The 19,207-nt window shown below is 41.0% G+C and overlaps 1 protein-coding gene across 1 annotated transcript in view; it reads right to left on the bottom strand.

Annotated features, from left to right (window-relative positions):
* The window catches only part of LOC118818435 (transcription initiation factor TFIID subunit 4-like), a 157,530-nt gene that overhangs the window by 32,497 nt on the left and 105,826 nt on the right, over window positions 1–19,207 (bottom strand). The window contains exon 14 of the mRNA XM_036585696.1: window positions 17,260–17,382. Within this exon, the coding sequence (XP_036441589.1) occupies window positions 17,260–17,382 (123 nt within the window). The remainder of the gene's footprint in view (window positions 1–17,259; window positions 17,383–19,207) is intronic.

The raw sequence follows: 19,207 nt of genomic DNA, 5'->3' as shown, positions 1-19,207 counted from the left end.
TGTGAACATTAACAGTAACCTGACCAAATTTCAGTCAGTTGTTAGAAATGGAAAACAGTGGCAGTAGCTCCAGGGCTCTTAACTGAAATGTAAAACTAGTACAAGGCAAAATGTAAGTCAATGCCTGTTACGCTTCAAATAAATCTTACGGAATGTCTTACAAGCTTTACAGGGATGTTAGCAGAAAGTAGCATTATTGTAGAGCAGGGGTGTCAAACTCAACCACTAAAAGGGTCATATTAAAAAATCCCAACAAATTTGATGGCCAGAGAACATTTTTTTACATTTTAATACACCAAAACATCAACAGCAACATATGGCCACTTGTAGTGAACCTTCAATTATTACACGGAATACTTGATATATTTAGGCGACATTAGCTACAGCTGTTAAATCTCTTAAATGTCCCCAGGATGTAGGTCTTTCAAACTTACCTGTGTGCTTCGTCTCCACACCTGAGATCGTCTCTTTCTCCAAGTTCATTCATTCTTGGGTTTCTGAGCCGCTGAGAGTTTATAGTGTTTATAGGGTTCATGTTGGTTAAACTGCAGCTGAAACGCAGCTAGTGGTCATATGACGTGTGCGATTGGGTAGAAAACTGCTGTCCCATAGATTGTTGTTGGGACTGGGGTGTCTTCACAAATTACGCTGCAGTGCATGCTGGGGATTGTAGTGCTGCTGATGGGAAATGGGCTAATATTAATAGAAAATCAAAATAATTTCCAGGGCCGGATTGGATTGTGCCTTGAGTTTGACACATGGGTTGTAGGGCCTAGTCATAATTGTCATGGTTCACCAGTGATTTCCACCCTGCTTAGCATAAATCATCTACAACAGCATAGATCAGCTGAGGAGAGTAGCATTGTAGCAATGCAATTTGAATAATTTAGTGTATTTTAAGTTGTGTGTAACAATTACTCATTACATTCTGTAAAGCTTGTCCAACCTCAAACAGTTGATACGGAAAAGTGCATTTGGGCATGTAGCACAGGTCAATTACTCAGCTACCATTATGAAACTAATGCGTAAGTTCTGTAGTTATGAGAGTGATGAATTAGAAAGCGGAGAAACATTTAGACCCTTAGGGTTTAGGAGGTTGAAGCTGGAATCTAAGGAGTGGACATCAGATGTACTTTTACAATGCAATGGAACCACAAACCATGAAAATATTGATCATCATCACCAGGCCCAAACTATTTTCCCTACTGGTGCACCCCTGAAGCTAGTCATGGTATCCCAGTATTCCTTGTTCCCCTGCTTTCCTCCATGTGATGTATGCGTGGGTCGGAGAGAGAGGCGCTCTGTCCCAGCATCCCTGGCCAGCAGGTTTTAGTAGCCCAGCCCTGGTTACTGTAGCGTCTCCACGGTGCCAACTCCAGTGCAGAAACTGCAGCGAATTTCATTCTTCAGAAACTTAATTATATCAAGATTAACAAGGGAGGTAATTAATTTCTTTAAGATGGGTATCTTCGAAGCGCCTCAGGCTCAACTTTGTTGTCAAAACTGTATATTTAACCGTTATTTCAGGGCAAAGTTTCACAGGCTGTAATAAGGGAAAAAATCCCTGTTTCTCCATGAATATGGAAATATTCAGGGTGTCTAATCTAAACTCTTCCCCTAAAATATTAGTACAAATCTGTGATTATGTACATATATTTAGCATGAAATCAGTATCTCACACATAGAGAGGATGTACGAAACAAACCCTCTTAATTCGCTTCCACAGTGATCCAGCGGCGGAGTTTGTTACAGAGCGGCAGGCTGGGTGCTGTGTGTTTTTACCGTTGGCGTAATGGCGGGCTCCCGCGCTGTTAGGGTTCATACGGCAGCACACCTACACAAAATGGCTGCCCTCCAGGCCCTACACAGAGTGCTATTGTTTGGGCCGAGCCGCGGGCCAAGATCTGAACACGAACATGGAGGAGAGTAAAAACACTGAGAGACCATTTCCCCACACATACAGCAGAACCCCTCAGGGGAGGGAGAGAGAGAGAGACAGAGAGAGAGAGAGAGAGAGAGAGGGAGAGAGTAAGGAGAGGGAGACAGAGTGAGAGAGTGTGAGAGAGAGAGAGAGTAAGGAGAGGGAGACAGAGTGAGAGTGAGAGAGAGAGAGAAGAGAGAGAGAGAGAGTAAGGAGAGGGAGCGAGAGGGTAAGGAGAGGGAGAGAGAGTGAGAGAGAGAAAGAGAGAGGAGAAAGAGAGCAAGGGTAAGGAGAGGGGGAGAGAGAGGGTAAGGAGAGAGAGTGAGAGTGAGAGAGAGAGAAATAGAGAGAGAGAGAGGAGAGAGAGAGAAAGAGAGAGAGAGAGAGAGAGAGGAGAGAGAAAGAAAGGAGAAAGGAAGAGCAAAATAGACTTAGGGAGAGACAGACAGAAAGAGAAATAGAGTGAAAGAGAGAGTACAGAGGGGGAGAAAAGAGCAAAAAGGAAGAACAGGAAAAAGAATAGAGAGATACAGAAAGATTGGCAAAAAGAGGAAGACAGGCGAAAGGCAAGAGAAAGGCAAGAGAAAGATGTGAGACAGAGAGATGGAGGAGAAGTGAAGAGCATTAGAAAGAGATTGGATAGAGAAAGAGAAAGAGGGGAGAAATGAAAGAGGATGGAGAGAGAGAAAAAGGAGAAGAAGGGATGAGCAAGGAAAAGAGATTGAAGAGAGGATGAGGATGAAGAAGAGAAGTGAAAACAAGAGTAAGAGAGAAAGAAATAGTGAGAGAGATGAAAAACAAAGCACACTGAGAGACTATTTCCCCACACATACAGCAGAACCCCTCAGGGGGAGAGAGAGAGAGAGAGAAAGAGAGAGAAAGAGAGAGAGAGAGAGAAAGAGAGAGAGAGACAAAGGATGAGAAAAAAGAGGGGAAAGAAAGAGAAAGCAAAAGAGAGAGTAAACATTGCATAGAATAAAAGAGCCAGAGGAGGAGAAAAACAAGGGAAGAGAGAGAGAGAAAGGAAGAAAAGAAGAGAAAGAGACAGAGACAGAGAAAGAGAGAGAGGAAGAAAAGAGGAGAGGGCAGAAGTGGAAGCAAGAGAGAGTATGACAAGGAGAATGTGTGTGTTTGTGTGAGAGAAAGAGAATCAGAGAAACAGAGCGGTCTGCGGCCCGACTCAGGCCCCACACAATATCAGTTTCGGGCCAAGTTCGTGGCGGTTTTTCATGTACAACATGCTCTGATTTGTTTTTTATTTTAAGGAATTATCCTACGTTCACCTCCTCTACTGCGCCCTCTTCAGTGGTTAAAAACGGAATAACGAGTCTTTAAAAGAACGCGAGCGTAACTAACAACAAACAAAACAACAAGTGCAGATCAGTTAGCAGTTATCTTGTTCCTGCAATGCTGAAGATGCTGCTTGTCATCCATCCAAGACGCTCTGAAGCCGCTAGCATGACAGACACCCCAGAAACCGAGAGCATTTGGGTTTTGTTATGTTTAATGATCACCATAGTAATCCTGTCTGTGTTCCCACCGACTGCGTAATTTAAACGCTGTCGTAACACTGGCTGTGCTGCGCTACAGCTGGCACATGCAAAGCTGCTCTAAATTTGAGGAAGAAAATTCGTGCAGTGACTCACTGATGTGAAATGTGTACATTTCATAGCCACTTTATTAGAAACCCCACTCTGGGAGCTCCACCTTGGGGTGTAGAGTTCAAGACCGTAACTCATCTGTTGATTTACAGTCTGCGTTAGTCATCAGTCTTTCATATATGATAGTGTTTTTGATAAAGTGGCCAACAAGTGTAGGTGAATATATTTACACACACTTATTTTTTCTGATGAAAATGAAAGATTTTATTGCCATCATCTCAAACAGAGTGGCATGTAAGCTTTAAAGGCTGCTATTATTACACACTTTGCATTGGCCTTTAGCTTAAGGCTGCATGATATAGACAAAATACCAATTTCTAGACCAGAGGTCGGCAACCCAAATGTTAAGAAGACCCATTTTGTTCTTTTCAACAAAAATCAAACCACCTTGGGAGCGATTTTACCATTTTTGCTGTAAATATGCCTCAATAAGTGCTTATGTGCTAGTATAGGCTAAAAATATAACATAAACAAAAACTTTAGCTCAGCTATAGCCACTTTTCTCACATCTCCGGCAGGAAACTTTTCCTCAAAGGTGGAATACTTTCTTTTGTATCTCAATGTTCGACTTTTTACAAGGCTTAAATCAGTTTCTCATTCGCCAGCTTCTTGTTCAAATTTTCCCATTCCACCTTAACTGGTGCCTGAGGTGCCAGAATGTAACTGCACCATTTAAGGCGGAACAGGAAAATTCGAACCAGCTGGAGTGATTATAAAGGCAAGTCAGTTTGTTTCCAAATTACTGGTGCTTGTCATCTTTCAGTCACCCTTCTCTGTGCCTTTTCGTTAGCTACTAGCTAGGCGAGATTGTTGTCTACGGTGCTACAATGACCAGCAGTCTGCGCGCCAATCTTCAGGGTTAAAGGGTGAATTAGCAGTTAGACATTAACTCTAGCATTGTTAGAACTGTTAGAATGATCAACAGAGCTTTATTTTACTGCAAAGGAGGGTTATTCTATTTTTACTTAAAAATTTAATTCTGTTGTGAAGAACTAGATTTTCAGGTAACAGTGCTACAAGTTGCCGACCCCAGTTCTAGAGCTTTAATCAGGCCTGATGTTTTGGTGCAAACCCGAGTACAGCCCTAACAACTTTCCATCTGACCTATACTGCCAAGTTTTGAGTTCAAAACTGACCTGAGCTCAACAAAATTCTGTCTGAAAATGATGCAAACTGGCTCATCATCACCCAGAGTGCCAAACAAAACTTTAATTCTAATGATAAAATGCATTTTAAAAGAAAATAATATAATAAAAATAGCTGTCCAAAATTAAGCTTCAGCTTTAACTACTTTATTCATCAAGCAATGCATTTGAACCAATGCATTAGTGAGCATAAACTTCCCATAATGCACTGTTCTCATGCTGTGTGGTGCTGATATATAGCACAATTTTGGTCTTCACCTGTTTAATCCTAAAACTCTAGTTCTTCATGGCTGAAGCCTATCCCAGTGCTCGTTTGGCAGAAGGCAGGAAACACCCTGGACAGGTTGCCGGTCCATCACACAGCAGACAGACAGACATACACATTTACACACACACACACACACACACACACACACACACACACACACACACACCTAGGGGCAATTTAGTATCTCCAATTGGCCGGAGTGTATGTCTTTGGACTGTGGGAGGAAACTGGAGTACCCAGAAACCCACACTGACACGGGGAGAACATGCAAACTCCTCATAGAAAGGACCCTGGTCGCCCGGCCGGGGAATCGAACCCAGACCCTTGCTGCTCTACCCACTGCGCCACCGTGCGTTATTTTGCTACTAAAATGCTATTCAAAGTATATTACCAACAAAGTATAATGTTATAAAATGCAGCTTTTTGACCCTTGATTAACCATACACTTTTCAATTTAGCCCCCAGGCTTACAGGCCCACATTAAGAGCTCTGGGTCTAAACTGGTTTTCTTTTTCAGAAAAATAACTGGCGGTTTTTAAAATCACCCCTGTGGAAAACAAGAATGTTCCAAAGCTGATACATTTTTCCTCCGAACGTCACCAGATGCTCTGAATAACGGCTAACACCTCTGCACACTGAATTGACATTACGAGACTGGCAACCTCACCAAAATACCCCACATAAACCAATAAGCTTTGTCAACTGTGGTAGTTAAGAGGCTTTGGCAGGTTTCTTTGGCTTTGGAACCTTTTTGTTTACTACTTGGCATGATGGTGACTTTCGTAAATACTACTGATTTTTCTAATAGAGAAAACCAGCTTAGACCTGAAGTTCCTAACATGGGCATGACGCTGACTACAGAATGACACATCACTTCAGAGGTCTACTGTGATTTCTTTCACAATAATGACACACTGCGCCACGACAGGTTACACAGTATAAAACCCAATGTTGCTGTATAGAAGTCATCCTCAGCTTGTTCACTGATTCTGCATGGTGCACCTACACTCTTTACAGATCTCCGCACGCCCCCTGAGCGTGTTTAGATTGCTGTCTGTTCACTTCCATATTTGTTCTGTGACACAAATGAGCATCACAGCTTTGCTCTGAAACCTGCCATCTAAACCGTTTTCACATGAAATAAAACAGTTAACGAGAACATCTCCGCCGGTGTCACGTGTAGCGGGTCGCGTGAACAAGTAATTTCACCGTATGAACCCAACCCAACCGAGTGTGATGACACACTCGTCACTACATACTCTGCCCTGCGTGCGGCACGCGCCAACAGGCGTGCCAGAAAATGATGCTCCAAACGAGATGGGCTGTGACGTGCTTCTTCAGAAACGCTCTAATTCAGGTCTGTAGACTGCAGGTTGCCAGTTTCTGCACACATCAACTCCAATACATTGAAGTTTCACTCTGAAGGACAATGGTTAGTAAGTATGTCCACACAGACATTTTGATGTCTATGGAATCTGTTCACATCTATATTGACTTTTATTATGTTATAGCATATATTATGTTCAGCCTCAAGGCTGAAGCGTTAGTACATTTAATATACAATATCATGCAACTTTCGCTAAGTTAGTCTAATTAGCGATAGTAACTGTACTAAACACTAAGTACTAAATATACTAAATATACTAAGTACAAATTACTAAGCACTAAATATAAGGAACATGCTATTAGTCCAACCTTAATGGAAATGTGTTCAGGGATGTCACTATCCAGTTTTATTCCCTCACAATCTGAGTACTTTAATGTATCAGCCAATACCGATCCAATCTGTTTTCATAGTAAACACAGCCACATATTTTAAAACGGCAGGCTGCCACTAGGTCATACTACAGTAAAAGTATTTCTTTTAGAATGTGCATAGTGTGACATTCTGGACCAATACTTTTTGTTTTGCCAAAATTTCAGCCACCGAAATATTCAAAAATGGTACTTTAGGTTTTTGGCTGGGGAAAAAAGTCTAAAATTTTGGCCAAAAAAAAGGAAAAAAGGCCTCTGACAAAGCGTCAAAATCTTAGACTTTACAAATAATTTTAAATAGTAATTAAAATGAGAAAAAGTGATTAAAAATGCTGTTTGTTTTCTTTGCTTTCCTGTGCTGGACAGCAGTCTGACTGGCAGGAAATCAACAGAAAACAAAAAACATTTCTGGTGAGACAAGCGAACTGTAATGTTAAAAGAGGGTATAACATCCAAGAGCCTCTCCCCTACTGGTCTGTTCTGTGTTGCTGGGGGACATACTGCAGCATACATACTGTAACCATTTTAGTGAATTTAATTTGTATAAATTCTGTATTTATTGTCAGCTTTTTTCCTTTATGGCCCAGTGAGTTTCAGCCAGGAATTTTGATTTTGGTGCATCACTGCTTTACAGTATTTATGAATAAATTTGATTGATCTGATGATCTGGCTGTCATTTACTTTAATATCCTGCAGTGAATCACTTTCACTTTTGATATGTGAACCATAGTACACACTCTGTACTTATATACTCCTTTTTTGGAATATTTCTGTGACATTACCATTTCAGCATTACATACCCCATAATGTTGCTTCAGTGCACGTGCAGACACTCCTATCTCTCAGTTTTGAAAGCACTGTTTCTGTTAACGCTGGTTTAAAGCCAGAAGAAGCACAGCTGGCAAAGCAGAACATTTCTGCAAAAGTTTTGTTTTCAACTCACTCGAGAGTGAAAAACAAGGCAGGAGTGTAATTTGTTCATGCTTCTGGTGGGCATGCTGCTCGAGCTGTCAGAAAATAGACTCGAAGCTTTATACAATTTACAATTACAATTTAGTTTGGTTTTCACAGATTTAACCAGCTTTTTATCTGGGCACCTTACAGTAGCATTATACGTTTATAAAAGCACCATGTTCACTGACAGCTACGAACATTTACAATTTGATATCAAGCAACAGATTTGATGCGATACAGTGGCGTCTTGATTCTACACATTTTATCAATAAAACCAAAACGTGTCTTATATTAATATGTCAGTGGTTCCATTTTCAGTTTATTAGAGCATTGAAACAAAAGCTGTTTAGTGTCCCAATCTAAGGTTCTTCCTACAAGGTAATATATTAGCCCTAGGCTAACAAATTAGCCACAAGCTAGCATGCTAGTCACAATACAGTGATGTTATTATGTTATAATGTTACATGCTTAATTACAGGCTATTATAGATAATAGTAGATAATGATAAAAAGACCAGCCAGACAAGAATGAGATTTAGGTTGTGCCTGTTGTTAAAATAGCCTGTGGGCCACTGCTAAAGTAGGTAGCTTAACAGCTAGAACAGCTAGAACCCCACAACAATCTAATTTAATTTGGACTGGCCAAAAAACACGTTTCCTCCACAGTTCTGTCTCGAAATGATATTTACCAATCATATAGCAGTGCATGTTGGTTTATCACATGATCAAGATTAATTTGCTCTCAGTTTTTACTCCAAAAACAAAGAGCACTGTTAAAATGTGACATTCACCCACACACCTCCTTAAGCTCTCAAAGCCAAGGACAAACTTGCGTTCATAGTAATTGTCTGAGAAAAAGAAGGAAAACTGCCTCAAGACTCCAAATAAACTCTTACACTAAACTTCCTGACGATATACAGTACAGCAGGCCATCGGACTGATAGCGTGTGTTATTCAGACACAACCTCACAGCAAAGACTGACACTGGACACAATACTATATGGCAGAGCAATGAAACCTGAGCTCTTGCTGTTGTTCTTTCATACATAGCAAAGCAGCTTCTATGTGGAGGGAGAAACCCAAGGCCAAACTGGCCACTGGCACCACAAGATTCTCACATAGCTATACAAGGTTGTGTAACATTACAAAAGTATGAGATAATTCACTGCAGCCTCTGATACGCTATTGATTCTGTTACTGTAAATTAAGAAGGGATATACAGAGAACGTGTTCTGTCACTTGATGCCAATTCATGTGCTTTAATAACAAGTATCAGCCAGTATCAAGTCTAATCTGAAGTCGGTATTTCCTGTTTTTATATCGTTTCCAGACAAAAGAGCCACTGGGTACAAGTTATTTATTTTTCAGGAGACATTTTTGATTAGATAATCTACAATTAAGTCAAAGAAAACTGGAGATACAGAAATGATTAAAAGCTGCAGAGAAAATGTGACTCCTAACAACCACCTGCAAGACCTCGTAGACAACAAAACTGTCCCCATCAGATAAAAAGCACTTCAAACAGCTGTTTCTGTCCATCCTTCCACTGTGAGAAGACACCTCAGCGCTATGGGTCTGAAAGGATGTTTAGCTGTCAAGAAGATGTTACTGAGAAGAAAATTTGCAAATCAAACAAAGAGTTGTGAACCTTAAATAAGTTTTTCCAGGTGAAAAGTTGGTATTTGTACCTTTTCATAACCGAATGTTTTAAACAGAACAGTAAAATAAAAGCCTGGAGACGAGACGGGGTGAGTGGAGTCAGTACAGCTTAGAGAATATCATTTCAGTGGATTATGGTTCAGTTATGTTCCCTGACTAAAGGTACTGAGATGTACCCTTGAGGGTCCCACCCCAGTGACAGTTTAGTACTTTTATTTCTGCGAGTTTATAGCTGAGTGATCCGCTAAAATGTGCCTTTATTTGCTCTGATAATGACTGTTTAGATCAGACAGGGACATCTCTAGAACCAACAACTGAAATATTTTTCTATCTTTTCTATTTTTTATATCTTCTGATCTTCAGAATATGAAAACTCAATTTCTGTAAATCTGTTTTCTGTCTGGTTAACATTTAAAACACTCCATTTAGAGTCATTTTAAGAAAAGAAAAACACAAACTAATCAAGTTTGCCAGGCATTTTCAGTACGTAGTAGCAGCACTCAAGAAGAATGAGTTCATTAACTTTATTAATATCAATTTAAACATCATAAAATACTATGAAATGGAGATATACTTGGAAAATATTGTGATATTCTAATATATATATCACCCACAAACTCCACCACTATCTTGTCCTCTCTCAATCAAACCCCCTCACTCCTTCTCCTGTACATGACTGTTCACAGGCTGTAGAGCCCTGGCCTTCCTGTTTGTCTAGCTGAAGACCTGGTCATTTACTCTCAGGCTAAGAGGGACAAGAGAGGGAGGAGCAGGACGAAGAGGAAAAGACAAGAACGATGGGGGCAGTCGGGGGGCTGGACGTACGGCTGGACCGGGCAGAAACTGCACACTCCGAGTTGGGATTGATTTACTTCATTAACCAAGATTACAAGTTTAACTTACAAACTAGAGGTCAAAATTTCTCATTAAGGAGCGGACCATGGAGAACCGCGGGGCTGGTAGACCACTCTTATTACTGACTACACATTTCAATCTGTCTTTGATGTTCCGTGTCTGCCTCCCCCACCCCTCCCTCACCCTCCCCACCCCCCTCCTTATTTTTTGGCAGGGAGGTTGATTTTAATTGTAGCTATAGAACACAGCACGCTTTTTGCCTGTAAGGCTGCCTCCGCGTCTATGGCGAGAGAAGCTTTAGTGGTATTGGGTGCCGTCCATAGCCTCGGGCTCATTTTAATGGTTCTCCCTCCTCCCTCTCTCCCTCTCTCTCCCTCCATTCCCTGCTCAGATTGTTTTCCACGTGATTCCTGTTAATTTAGCTGCAGGAAAGGGCATCAGTTTTCCTTGTACTTTTCCTCTCTCCCTCCCTCCCTCCCTGTATTTCTCTCATTCCTTCTCTCTCCTTTCTCTGTGCATACCTTTCTCTCGGTTGTTTTTCACCCTACGAATAAAAACCTGAAGGTAATAATACAGTAAATACAGTATATACAGTTCAGTAGTTAAGTACCGTACATTTATATCACACATTCTGGTCCCAATTTATATCAAGAATGACACACAGATGCTCAGACTATCAGATTAAAATCAGTTATTAATCTATAGGATGAGGATTAGGGTTATGTGATGTCATACAATCTGTTAAATTCAACTTAAATCTCATTTGCATTTAATAGATATTTAGTTACATGTACGTTAAAGCTGCACTATGTAAGTTCTTGGGATTTGGAGACCTCTCTGGTGGAAATGTGTAATTGCACGCAACACGCAGAAGAACATATTGGAAGGTGGGTTGTGCTTCAGACTCCTTCCCCAAGCGGACACTACAGTTTAATCATGTTATATGATTGGACTCTTACTGGTGTAATGTGGTGAGTTTGCCTAGTAATCAAACCTCAGTCTTCCACAAAAATGGAGATTTTTTTCTGCCGACAGCAGCGATATGTGTATATATATATCACACACATATGCAAGCATCTGTTAGTAATAATAATAAGCCCCATCTCCATTTCTGTCAATTTTCATTTCCATGCATAATTTGAAAAAGTCCAGTTCCCATTAGAAATTGTCCAAAACTACATGGAAAAAAATGTTGCATCAGCTTCCATTACAAGTTGTTTTTTTTCTTCTCCTGTAAAAGATGTGACGATATATAAGTACCTAAATATAATATGTTACCTATGTATTAGGTATATGTGTAAGCATCTATATGTAATAATAATCTTAATAATATAGATAATATGTACCATACTGTAGTGTAGTGTCCCCTAACTTAAATATACGTACAGTGTACCCTAAATTAAGTAAATTTTGCTATAGAAAATGAGAAATTGTACCACACAACTCCAGTTTTGTCCAAATACTTACATTTCGAGGGTGTTATAAACTTCAGATATTTATTCTGTCCAAATTTAAAACATCACACTGTTTGAATGGATCAGATACAGTGATTTTAATTGTGTAATCAAGCTAATGTTGACAAGCAGCGTAACAGATTCATAATTGTGATTTTAAACCTGCCTAGTTTCGCTAAGCTCAGATAGCGTAGTCCAATTCGGTAGAATTTTATGCTGCAAACTCAACGTTATGGTTTGCTGAAGTTCCTCATTAGCTTGAATGAGCAAGTTTACAGTGGAAATAACGCACTGTGAGCAGTGCGCAGACAGGTCAACAGACAACACACAATAGAAATAGTAACCAGATGTTTATGACGAATAACTAACACGGATTGGTAAGTAAGTACTGTGGCCATGTAGCTGTGCATGTTTTTCAGTTTCAGTGTTCATATGACCAGTAAGGCACCACAGTGACTCTTTCCTACGGTGCAGAAAGGTAAAATGGCCAGTGGCAAATTCTTTTTCTTTCTTCCTCCTTTTTCTCCTCCCATCCCAAACCAGGGCCTTTGTAGCGCACTTCAAAAGCATGTGAGTGCAAGCGGCGTTAGAGTGGCCCCTGTTTTTTCTCTGACCCAAAGGGCCACTACAGGGCCACCTTCATCTCTCTAATTCTCTCTCTCTTTCTCCAACTCTCTCTCTCTCTATCTACCTCTCCCTCCCTCTCTCTCTCTCTCTCCCTAATCCACTCCTCGGAGCTGTGTAAGGCTCTTTTGTTCTGTTCTCAGAATGGCTGTGGATGGAGGGAGAAACTCTCTGGCTATCACTTACAGCCCTGTGGGCATCACACACTAGCACCAGGGGTGGGGGAGGGGAGCAAAACACCCGGAGCAAACCCACCAACACACACACACACACACACACACACACAAACACACACACACACACACACACACACATACACACACACACACACACACACACACACACACAGGATTGTTTTTATACAGTGTCAGGACACAGCGATCCGGTTCACTCTACCTTAATTTCGCTTTTTTTACTGAAATAAATGACTGACTTTCATTTTGTCTCTACCAAAACAATCATAACACAATTACATATTTACAAAATCATCATTTATAGGGTATTTTCTATTAGGAGGCATCTGTCCCAAACCTTAGACTTATCACGAGTTTCATTTTTAAACAAAAAAACTTCGGGAACACTTTACTGTAGGTTACAGTTCATAAGGCTACATGACACCTACATAAGCTTGTCATGAAAACTGACATAGACTCACATAAATGTTTATAAATGCTTATTCCAATAGGTGTCATCTGTCATAAAGTTTACATTTGCCAATTTTGATCAAAGTTAGCTAAATTAGCCTTTATGACAGAAGACATCTATTGGAATAAGCATTTATAAACATTTATGAAGGTTTATGTCAGTTGTCATGACAAGCTTCGGTGGGTGTCATGTAGCCTTATGAACAGTACCCTACTTTATTCAAATAATGCCATCCCATGTTTTCACTACAGAAACACAGAGTTTTAGTCCGTAGGCGGAGCCTTATTTTAGCCACGCCCCTGCATTTTACAGCAGGAAGTGAGGCTGCATCCCTGTTTCTCATGGCCACACGGTGAGCAGTTAGATCCCATTGGTATGTAGTAAATGTGTCACAAAGTCTGAAAACATTAGTGTGGAACATTAAGAACTGTCACTACCGAAACACATGAAGTAAACTTTTTTTTTGTTATTATTACAATTTTATGTGTGTACAGCTGTTCAAAGCTGTGTTTGCTAGACATGTAGTGGCTGCATTTTTTAGTTCTCCTCAAAATGAGCTAAAATTGTCAGTACCATAATGGTCACTACTGAAACATTTGTTAAAGTTTGGGTGGTGTTATGATTCTTTGGCAGTGACAGAATGAAAGGTTCAATCATTTGTTTCAATAAAATATACATAATTAAGGTACAGAGTCACTCAAACCAAAAGGACTTTAGCCTGAAGTCCAAGTCAGTTAAAAGTCAATGTGTTTCAGCTCTGACCTTGAACCAATCCATGAAATATGGATTATTATATATGTATACGTATGTGGGCATGTTTGAATTGTCTTAAAAATGTACAAAAACAAACACACACACAACAGAGGGGGGTGGTCTGGTGGGTCTTTTTCAGGTACAAAGTTTTCATCAGTAGCTTTCATCCCCGAAACACACACACTCAACACACCGGATCTCCAGTATCAGCATCATTATCCTGCTGCTAATTCCAGGTCATGGCGGGCACTGAGAAACCCTTTGTCTCTGATTTAATGGAGCTGAGTGAGAGAGAGACAGAGAGAGAGAGAAAGACAGAGAGAGAGAAAGAGAGAGAGAGAGAGAGAGAGAGAGAGAGAGAGAGAGAGAGAGAGAGAGCGGGACAGTGGGGTATAACGCCGGTTGCGTTGCGGCCCCTGTGGCTCCGATTCTGTCCAGCTGAAGTCTCTGGGGCTCCTGACTGAGTGACTTTGGGGCCCCTGAGTCCAGCGGCCTTTCAGCCGCCCGCCCGAGGCCCCTCACTGACCCCCTTCAAAAAGTCACATTGGCTTTGCACTAGAGGAGACACAGAAACCACCGCAAGGTACACACAGACAGACAGACAGACAGACACAGCAGACTCCGATATGAACATTTTATCACTGATACTGCAGTAAAAATTCAGATAACGACAATATCGGCTGATACGCTTTAATACGGTCAAAATTAAACAGAGACTTTGGAGGTAAGCACAGCTTGTGAGACTCTTTTCCTAACTATTTGATTTGATTTGACGAGAGCGTGAAGGCTAGCGAGCTGTCCAGAGCAGAAGGAGCCTTGTTCAGACTCCTCCTAGTCAGTTCTACCCCCCGTTCACTGACTAATTAAAATAGCTGTTTTCATTTTTTTAAGATGATAGTTAAAGATGCTGTGCGCTCTGCTCTGCTGCGCCACTCATCGTGGACAGGGCTGCAAAATTTCCCAGATTAGCATTTTATGCTACGTCCCATGAAAAAACTGTTTATGAGAAATGTTTTTTCATTACCTTACAGTATTTTTATTATTTAAAAAAGCAAATTTATCCAAAAAAAATAAGAAATATAAGCAATTCTAATACAAAAGAAGGATGTTAAAGAAAAATATAAATAAGGATACGTTTTCTTCTGTTTCCTCAGTCATTAAAATGAAGTGTCTTTAGCTTTTCTTATAGAATATTTGAAAATGAAAATATCTGATCTGAGTCCTGATATAATATCCATACATACTTACAAACATAAGCCAAACTTTCACACTTTACAGTCCTGTTAAAACATAAACTGAACTGTTAAGGTCTCTGTATGCTTCTTAAGAAGATGACCTTCGTCTGGCTTCATCGAATATTATGACTTAAAAGTGGAAAAGCAAACAAGCGCAGATTTCGCAGACGAAGACTTGAACCGCATGGTGCAAAAGAGGCTCGAAGGCAACAGCCAAACAAAACTGCATTTTGTCCGTTTCATGTCACTTTTACAAAGCTGAAGGTTCTTATTTGCCAGCTATTGGTTCAAATTTTCCGTTTCACCTTAAATGGAGCAGCAGTCACATTCCGATGCACCATTTAAGGTGGAATAGGAAACTTCAGCTTTTTGTTTTAGTTACTCTTTGACCATCAGACACTGCAGGAATTTGGAAAATATTACAGTCATTCAAGCTTCAGTAGCAGCTGGTCCACAACTTGTATCACGCACAAGGCCCTGACCGCAGCACTGTTCGATGCAGCTGACAGGCTAAAGCTAACCCCAAAAGACTGACGAGCACTGACTAGACCAGGGGTCGGCAACAGGCGGCTCTTCTATCGCCCTGTTGCGGCTCCATAGCACAATCAGATTTTTTAGGTAAACATAAAACAATCTTGCTAAAATAAAGCTCTGCTGGTCGTTCTAACACAGTTTTAGGAATAAATGGTCTTAAACGCTGGAGTTAATGTAGCCTATAGCTGTGAATTCATCAGCTTTTGACCCTGAAGATTGGCGCACAGACTGCTGGTCACATTTCAACACAGACAACAATCTCGCCTAGCTAGTAGCTAACGAAAAGGCAAAGAGAAAGATTTAAGAGGAACGTCGGTAATTTGGAGACAAATGGACTTATTTGCATTTATAATCACTCCAGTTGGTTTCCTGAAACGTTTAATCTGCGACGAGAAACTGTCAAACACTAAAAAGTCACGAAGCTGAAGTCAGCTTCTCATTCGCCAGCTACTCGTTCAAATTGTCCCATTCTACCTTAAAGGTGCCGCAATTATATTCTGGCACCCTCAGGCACCATTTAAGGTGGAATGGGAGAATCAGAATAAGAAGGTGGCAAATGAGGAGCTGACTTCAGCTTCAGAAAAAATCGAACGATGAGAGACATTTTACAAGAAAATGTTCTACTTCTGAGGAAAAGGTTCCTGCTGGAGATGTGAGAAAAGCAACTATAGCTGAGCTAAAGCTTAAAGTTGAGCAACGTGAGTCTGTTTTTTCGTTTATATTATATTGTTAGCCTAGCACATCAGCACATACTGAGACACATTTACAGCCAAGATGGTAAAATTAACAAGGTGGTTTGATTTTTGTTGAAAGGACAAAATGGCTCTTCTTAACATCTGGGTTGCCGACCACTCATTTATTTGTGGCCATAAAAACAGTTACAATAAAACTCCACCCGAGAATTTCAACCCTTATACCAGACGAACTAACAAAAGGTTGAAAATGACACACGGCCCATTCCTTAGACACGCTCACAGACACATACAGACCCACACAGCCAGCGCCCCAACTCAGCATGTGTGAGGAGGTGAAAATGAAGTGAAAATAAGTAAAGATTCCTTCCATCCATTCATCCCCTCCTCCCTCCCTCTCTCACTTCCACCCTCGCTGCTCTCATCCCCCTATCAGGAGTGCTCAGAGTGGGTGAGTTTGCTATAAACACCTCCAATTAAACCCCAACAAGCTGTGAAAAAAGAAACGAGTGAACTTTGCGTGTGTACGCGTTCTTTCTAATGCAATGGCAACTCCAGGAGCGATCACAATGAAGCAGAGTGAAGCAGATCGGCACGGCGACCACACAGCAGAAGTAATGTTTTTGTTTTCTTGTTTATGCTTCTCATTTAAGCACACTAAATATGCTCCCTCTCTCCTTGTCTCTCTCTCTCCCCCCTCATCCTAGCGCATGATGCGCTACACACAACCCAATGAGCAGGTTATTAAAATGACCGACTGACATTCTGAATCGGGTCTTATTGTAGATTTACAATATTCAGAGATGTCAATCAGAGCATCGCGTGGAATTTCAATAAGCTCCCCAACTCAAAAGATAAACAAAATACACAAAAAGGTTCTGCTTGCAATGGAGCTGCTCCTTTGTGTTTTGCGGGAAAGTCCAGTGTCCTGTTCTTTCACTCCTTCTGAGCCAAGCCGAGCTGCGAGTACTTACCCTGGACTGATCTCGTGAAGAGACAGCAGTTACTTCCCTTCCCAAACGTAATGATTAACCATTTATCCACAATCTGAGAGTGAATTTAACACGTCTGTAAACTCTACTGTTCATCAAGCGGCGTCTCTAACCTCAGTGCCCGACGTCGTGGCTCCCGGCGAGTCCACCTTGCGCTTTTTCCGCGGGCCGATGGCGGCCAGAGCCGTCAGGTTAGCGTCTCTCTGCCTCATCTGGGCCAGTTCCTGCTGCTGCATCTGTACAGGAGACAAACACAACAACATCTCAATGACAAAACACAGATCAGGCTCAACATAAACGTCTGGTCTCCAAATAAACAAATACATAAATCATCTTTAATATCAAGTTGAATGCATTAACATCACATTTAACACATTTACATCATGCGCACATGTTCACAGAGTGTGGCGTCTCTGGTTCGGACCCACCGCTGCATTTCGTAGTTTGATACTGTGGCATGTGATGTAGACTGGGTGGGCAAACTTAAGATTAAAGACTGGATTGGGGGCAGACATGACTAGCAGACGAAGTCACTGATTATGAAAAAATACGGCGCATCCTTAAAAGTAGGAACCAAAGGAACCAAAGAAAGTTTGAGATTAACCGATTCGTTCAATTATAGCCAATAGATTAATTGATTAACTGATCATTAGCTGCAGCTCTTGCCAGTTTGGTTGTATTTTTCCCCACATCAATATTTATTAATGGTTGGCAATCGGTGAGTTAATATCTAATGATTGATAGTGCTTTTAACAATGCCATTCCCAAACCAGCTTTAAAATGGCCTTGATAAAAGTAATAATCAGCCTGATACCAGAATTACAACCCACAACTCAGCACACCATCTAGCCAATCAACAGTCAAAATCAGGTGTTGACTATCCATTGACCCCCCCATCCAATGCTTCCCTATCCATCAATTCTCTCATCCATCTGATTACATACTCTATCCTTCCGCCAACTTATCCAAACATCTGTTACTTGTAAAGCCAACCACCCACTAAAATGAGTGATGTGTTATTCACTTATTAACATTATTACAGCTGATAATTTAGCGTCAAAATTTGTTAATTATGGGGTTTTAGTATCAGTATATCCTTAATCCAACGCTTACACATCCCTCTATTCTCTCATTCACTCAACTATGTGTCCATTTATCCATCCATCCAACTACTCACTCATGTAACAGCTCCCCGAATCAGCTTTAAATTGGCCAATGATAATTTAATGATTACTATTGGTTTGGTTGGAATTACAGACAATAATTACAAGCTATAACTTGGCACCAAATTTGCTAATGACATCAGAATTGGTCAAAATTAAGAAAACAACTTTGTTAATTAGGAGTTGTTGGTGTTTGTTATTAGTTATCAGTCCAATATCAGTACATTTTCATACTTTCATCCCTCCATTCCTCCATACTTTCATCCCTCTATCCTCCTATCCCTCCATACTTTTATCTCTCCATTCCTCCAAACTTTCATCCCTCAATCCTATCATCCATCCATCACTTCATCCTTTCATTCCTCCATCCTTTTGTTCATCCTTCCATCTTTTCATCCCTCTATCCTTTCATCATTTCATCCCTCCATTCCTCCAACCTTAAATCCCTCCACCCTTTCATCCCTCCATCCTTTTATCTCTTCATTCCTTCGTCCTTTAATCCCTCCATTCTACCATCCTTTCATCCCTCCAACCTTAAATCCCTCCATCCCTTCAACCTTTCATCCCTTCATTCCTTCGTCCTTTCATCCCTCCATTCCTCCAACCACCCACTCACTTGTTCATTTCCCGAGCTTTAAAATGGCTGTGTGTGTGTGTGTGATGTGATTTTTCCCAGGCTGAAGTGTGTGGCTGTAGCGTAGCCGCAGGTAATGTCACGGCTGGCTGCAGGGCTGCGAGGCTCAGCCACGCTCACAGCCTGCTTTCAGAGGACGTGCGAGAGCCTGCGGCCACACACACTCGCTGACACAATCAGCCTCTATCTCACTCACACACACACACACACACACACACACACACACCATCAGAATCTCTCTCTCTTTCACACATACAATCAGAT

Source organism: Colossoma macropomum, unplaced genomic scaffold (genome assembly GCF_904425465.1).
Source record: "Colossoma macropomum unplaced genomic scaffold, Colossoma_macropomum, whole genome shotgun sequence".
In the NCBI taxonomy this organism is placed as follows: Eukaryota; Metazoa; Chordata; class Actinopteri; order Characiformes; family Serrasalmidae; genus Colossoma; species Colossoma macropomum.
The sequence above is the reverse complement of the archived record's forward strand: the minus strand, read 5'-3'. Positions and strand labels throughout refer to the sequence as shown.